This window comes from Tuber melanosporum, assembly GCF_000151645.1.
Source record: "Tuber melanosporum whole genome shotgun sequence assembly, scaffold_245, strain Mel28".
NCBI lineage: Eukaryota > Fungi > Ascomycota > Pezizomycetes > Pezizales > Tuberaceae > Tuber > Tuber melanosporum.
In genome coordinates, this window is record NW_003298914.1 from 97,686 (window position 1) to 103,548 (window position 5,863).

General features: G+C 50.6%; 1 protein-coding gene; it reads left to right on the plus strand.

Annotated features, from left to right (window-relative positions):
• Positions 1–1,378: 1,378 nt before the first annotated feature.
• GSTUM_00001012001 (uncharacterized protein) lies at positions 1,379–5,082 on the plus strand (the record flags this gene model as incomplete). XM_002838370.2 has 2 exons in its annotated part: positions 1,379–2,380; positions 2,510–5,082. The coding sequence occupies 2 exons, from the start codon at positions 1,379–1,381 to the stop codon at positions 4,391–4,393; spliced, it is 2,886 nt and encodes a 961-aa protein (XP_002838416.1). The 3' UTR covers positions 4,394–5,082.
• Between the last annotated feature and the right edge of the window lie 781 nt (positions 5,083–5,863).

Consider the following 5,863-nt stretch of genomic DNA (forward strand, 5'->3'; position numbering starts at 1 on the left):
ACCATAGTATCGATAGTCAAAACAGACTATCATACACGGAAATTTCTTTGGTTGGGAGGAGGAGGGAGGGAGGGAAGAGAAATAGGGCGGGGGAAAAGTGGATGATTACCGTGGATGAATGCGCAACCCAGTAACCTATGATTTGGTTGCGAATTAATTTAATTCGAGTTTACGGTTAAAAACATCCGATGGCATAGATTTCATCCGCAAGGCTTTGAGTCCCCCCAATTGGAGGTAAACAACGGTGAGCCTATTCTCGCCATCCCTTTTCTCTCCCTGGGAGTAAGAGGAGTCCTGCGATAATGGGGTACTGGAGACTTAGACAGTAAAAGTGACCTTCCTTCCTTCACTGAGAGCTTTCCTTGTTATACGGAGTCTGCAACATCTGCGATCCAATTCGCGTGTTGTGATTCTCAACCCGTTTTGGTGGTCCGGAACGGGCGCCTTGACTCTCCTCATTTTCTTCCTTTCTTCCTTTCCTTTTTCTCTCTCCCCCTCATCCTATTTCATTATTTCCCTGCCGTAACCCTGAAAGGGCTGACCCGCTTTCGAACTGCATTTTCATATTTGCCTTGTTCCCACCCATCCATGGTCATACGCTACGGTACCTATCTTGCTTGATCTGGGGCACGTTCTGTTCGTTATCATCACGTCTATCCTCCATCATCCATCATCCACTCACCGTTCATCTCATTCTCCTTCCCACCGCCCGTTCATCACGATCGCTCAATCGGTCAGCCTGCGATACGGATCATTGTCTTGGGACGTTGGTCTCTGGTTTACCGCCTCTTAGTTCATTTCGGCGCACTGGTAGGGAAAAGGAGGGTTGTGTGAGGCAAACAAGAAGGAAACAGGGAGGAAGAGGAAGAGGAGTGACAACTTTGGGAATTGGACTGCGTGACGGGAAGCTTCTGTTGGAAACGCTGGATGCAGGGGAAGGATCCAGGAGGAGAGTTAAGACCACCCGGACAGAACCAAGCAGTCTAGTTTACCGGGAGTGCTAGCTTCCCGGCGGGCAGGATTCAGCAATTCTTGTTGGAGCTGAGGGAGGGAATTACAATACAGCCTTGCTTTACGGTGAAATCGAGGTTACCGACGCTACTATCTGCCTGCTCTATTGCCTTTTAACAGGAATTTATTATCTTTCAATCTGGTTATTTCATTTTATTGATCGATTAGGACACGTAGAGGGGGGGTTAATTGTGAGGAGGAAGTGGTTCAAGATTTTTATCGCCCTTATTTTGTATTTTTTAATATTCCATACGCATTAACGCCCCCTCCCCCCGCCCCTCTGTCCCTTCGATCATTAGGTCTTCCACCTTGAATTTACAAGAATCGATGGTGGTGAGGTCAGCGACTGGCGGTAGCAGCAGCGATAATGTCCCAGCGCAGAACCGAAGATCGTCCCTCTTCCTCCCATCATCAGAACAACAGTAACGGCGGCGTCAACGACACTGGCACTTTTTCCGCTCCTATTAATGGTACAGGTAATCGGCAAGGAAGAGATAGCGCGAGGAGAGACAGGCATATCACCGTCAAACAAAACCAGCAAAACCTTAACATTACCGGTACTGGTCGAACCCGTACTGGTAGTCTTCATCACCCGCTCCCTCAGCGCGACGTTCGGAAGCCTGCTTCTTCTACCCCTTCGGCGCCGTCGTCGCAAAAACACCCTAAGACAACAACACTCCCGCCATCTCCCGCTGTGACCCGTACCCATCGCCGTCACACTTCGGTCATTGTTAACCCCCCCCCTCCCCCCGCTTCCTTTATCCCCTCGCAACCAAAACTTGCATCTCCGGTTTTACTCGTCTCACGTCCTGCGACCTCCCACTCTTCACCCCCGTCAGCCACATCGTCCGGGAAAAGGGCGCCTGCGCGCTTTAGTAGTAATGGTATAGCAACAACATCCGGACCACCACCTTCACTCGCTTATCGACGGAATATCGCAATGGATAATCACTTTTCACCACACAATGTGGGATTGGGAGTTGGTGGAGGAAATGTACATAGGGGAGGGGTTGCTCTTCCGGTTAATGGTACAACTGGTGATCGGAGTAGCACTAGTAGCAGCACCATTTCACATTTGTCAAGGAGAGGAAGTTTGAAGGGGCGGGTACAGGGCGAGCAATCGACCTCGAGGACGGGTTCGCTAGAGCCGGACCAGACCGGTAGTAATGGGGATGATGACGAAGATGATACCGGGCGGGATAGTGGACAAACAATACGGGGTTTGGAAGATTTACAGAGTGGGGCTTCCGAATTCGCGGGTGATGGGGGCCTGGATGGAGAGCCTGGCACGGAAGATTTATTCCTCAATCTCGCGAGATTGAATTCTGCCGCGGGTCAAAACGAAAATAGTAATGGGCCGAGGCCTCGGGTGCGTTTCCTTTTACCCTTTCATTCACCATGATTCGATAAAAATCCTTGAGCTATTTGGTTTGGGTTTTTTTGAAGCCTTCTAGGGCCTGGGCACTTGGGGAGATAATGTTTGTTGACAATTTCACAGGCGCGGTTGGCTCATCATGCGCATCATCGGTCTTCACTTCCTGCCGATACCTTCTCATCCTCACCATTACGCGCATCGCAAACGCGTTCGCCGGGCAATCGTGGTTCTCCGGTCGGTCCTCGTGATGAAATTTGGCATGACCCTAGAGCCCCAACTCCCGCGACACGCTATCGCGACCGTAGGATGTCAGGGACTACGGATAATTTGGTTGACCAGAGGATTGTCACCCCACGGGCATCGTTTGTTCGACCACTTAGCAACGTGCTCAGGCGCGATCAGTCCCCCGCGTCTTCCACTCACACTAGGAGCTTTTCAATGGCTGAACCCGGCATGAGATCACGCAACGGGTTTACCAATGGCATTGCTCCACAATCGCTGCACTCCTCACCCAATGCAACCGACCAATCCCCCGGATCTGTAATTGACCATGACCAAACAGATTCCTCCGGTGCGGCCAGCAGAATGGAACACAGTGGGGGCGCCAGTAGCGGGATTGGGGGACAAGAGGATTCCTCATCGGTATCGACCACCGCGCCATCGACTGTATGGGATGAACTAGATGATTTAAAATCAAGAATACGAAGACTGGAATTGACTGGGCGAATTCCTGCATCGGGGGTTGGAGCGGCGGGCAACACATACAGTTCATCGGGGGAACGACCGAGGACAGCCACAACCACCGTTACCACAATTTCATCATCACCTCGGCATCAAAACAACCCTTCCGGTATTGGAATCTCCCCCCCCAACTCAACAATTAGTCACCCCTCACCCAACTCGCACCCGCTATTGCGTGCTGCTCTGACCAAGTCGAAGCCACTGATACCCCCAGACGTTTTCAGATACTTGGAAGCTGCTGCCGCCGATGCTGTTGCATTGGCAAATGTGGTCGGCTGCACCGCCCCCGTGGGTAGTGGACCTCCAGGGGCTGTTGTCGATAGACAGATGCGGCGCAAGGCCGATAGTGTTTGTCGAAGTCTGACCGAGTTGTGCATTGCCCTCACCGAGAACCGGTCTTCCCTAGGCGTGACAAACTACTCACATCATGTTGCTCAACATGTCCATGGCGCTCGGCCAATTAGCAGGGACACGGCCCTTGGTCGAGAATGTATCCTAGGCCGGGAGAGTGCACTTGGAAGGGAGAGCATACTGGGGCGTGAGAGCGTCCTCGGCCGTGAGAGCGTACTAGGGGGGCGGGAGAGCATCCTGGGTCGGGACAGTTCAGTGGGCAGTCACCGTGGGCTCGGGAGACTCTCCGAACGAAAAGGAAGCATCGCTTCAATATCTACGGCAGCCGGTTACAACTCGAGCCCAAGGCTTTCCCTATTTGTAGACCAAGAGACCCCCTCAACCCCGGGCCTTCTACGCCCCCGAAACTCCTTGCTTCTCAAAACCCGCCAAATGCTAGACGACGACGAAGGTCATGAAGGCTTCCGCTCCCCTTCACGCGCAGCAACAGACATTATGGGCCACCGGCACCGCAACTACCCAATCAGCCGTCACATGAGCCTAACCCCTGAGCGATCACCCGGGCCTGAGATGTCCCACCGGAGGCCACATTACGTCACCAACGGTGCCGCCCTCCCATCCCCAATCCTCCATGGCAACCGACGCTACTTCAGCGCCACCGTCGACCGCTCCGACGTCGCTGATCGCCCCAATGGCTCTTTCGAAGCCACCAATTCTACAAACGAACGCTTGGTAGCCACCGCAGCCGCCGACTCGGACTATGGCGCTGCGAGATATCGCAGCGGCAGTCTGGGACGTGCTGGGAATCGTAGGCTGACCCGGGGGCTGAGAGAGAGTGTGGACTTGGATAGCGTGCAGCAAGGCGGTTCACTCGGACGCACGCCATTGCCTGGCGAGCGTTTACTGCGGAGATGATCCACCTATTTCCTGTGCGATTGGGTTAACTTTGTGATTAGTTCTTTATGGAGTTGGCCGGGTAGGTAAAATAAATAAACTGCTGGGGGGATCGGTTGATTGGTTTGTTGGTGGGTACTTTGGCTTTGGTTCTGGGGGGTTTTTCTTTTCTATTCCCTTTTCCTTTTTCTTCTCTCATTGTGGCGGTGTTTTTTTGTTTTTATCTTGCTCGTGTGTCGTGCGGGCTGGTGGGTGGCGTATCGATTTGCTTTCTATTCGCACGAAAATCTTTCATCATCCCCCTCTTCTGCCCGCTATTAATTATGGATAACGGTTGGAATTTGCTCCTTCCTTCCCTCCCGCTTCTTTTTATATCCATCTTTTCACTCTTTTCACGCTAAGCTATTTTTCAAAAAGATTTCCATATGACTTTTAACTGCATTATATTACATATCTTCCTTCCCTCTCCCACCGTCCTTCAGTTGGTATCAACAGAGTATGGCTGGTTTTTTTAGTATTTGCTGTCCAGCTAGACTTTGCTAGACCATTTGCTTTCGTTTTTGTAATTCCGATTATAGCATAGTGTTATGAGGAATGGTTTGTATGCTTGCATGGTATGGTATGCGATGTGGATTGGTAGATTGGGGGGAAAGGAGGGGAGGGTGTTTGTAAGATAATCAGTCTGGGGAATGGATATTCATGGTGTTTAGTCTAGGACTTGAAGTGATGTCGTATGGTGCTGCGTGGTAAGCTGGGTGAAGGATGCTGCTTGTGGGGAGTTCTGGATTAGGTGGGGGGTGGGCCTTTCTAGTTGCGTATTGGCTAATATCGTAACGAATGGATACACTACAGGTGGGCCAGCTGGTCACATGGTACGGTATTTCTTTCATTCATCGCAAATAGAGGGCCGCCGACATTGTACGGTGCGTTTCAATATGGGAGTGGAGGTATCATAGGTATGCTGAAACATGCCTGCCGAAGGTGGAGAACCGCTCGCCAGCACTATCTACTCATGTCGCCGGAATTAGTCATAAGTCACGTGAATTTGGATAAGATTGATTGCCTTGTTTTTCCTCGCCCATAATGTCAGCAATCACGAAGTCCAAAGCCATACAGAAGACCCTTCCTGCTCAAGTCTTTCATATTTCTCATCTTCCTTCTGATACCTGCATGTAACAGCAGTGTATTTGTATGATGGATATTTTCATGGCAGTTCATTAAGCAACTATAGCCTTGTATTAATTTACGGGCAAAAAGGTGGACAAATATTAGCCGAATTCTGAAACTAAATCCAGATATAGTATTGCGTGTTTGCCATGAAGGCATTGAAAGGGTTGATACACTACTTTAAAATTGGCAAACAACCAGGAAATATTTTGTCCTCCCGCAATGAAGTCTACATTGTTTTTAGTAATTGAAATCCTAGTGACCTGATACTGATGAGATGATACAAAGACCTAGACATCGTATGAGATTGGTAGTAGATTCAGA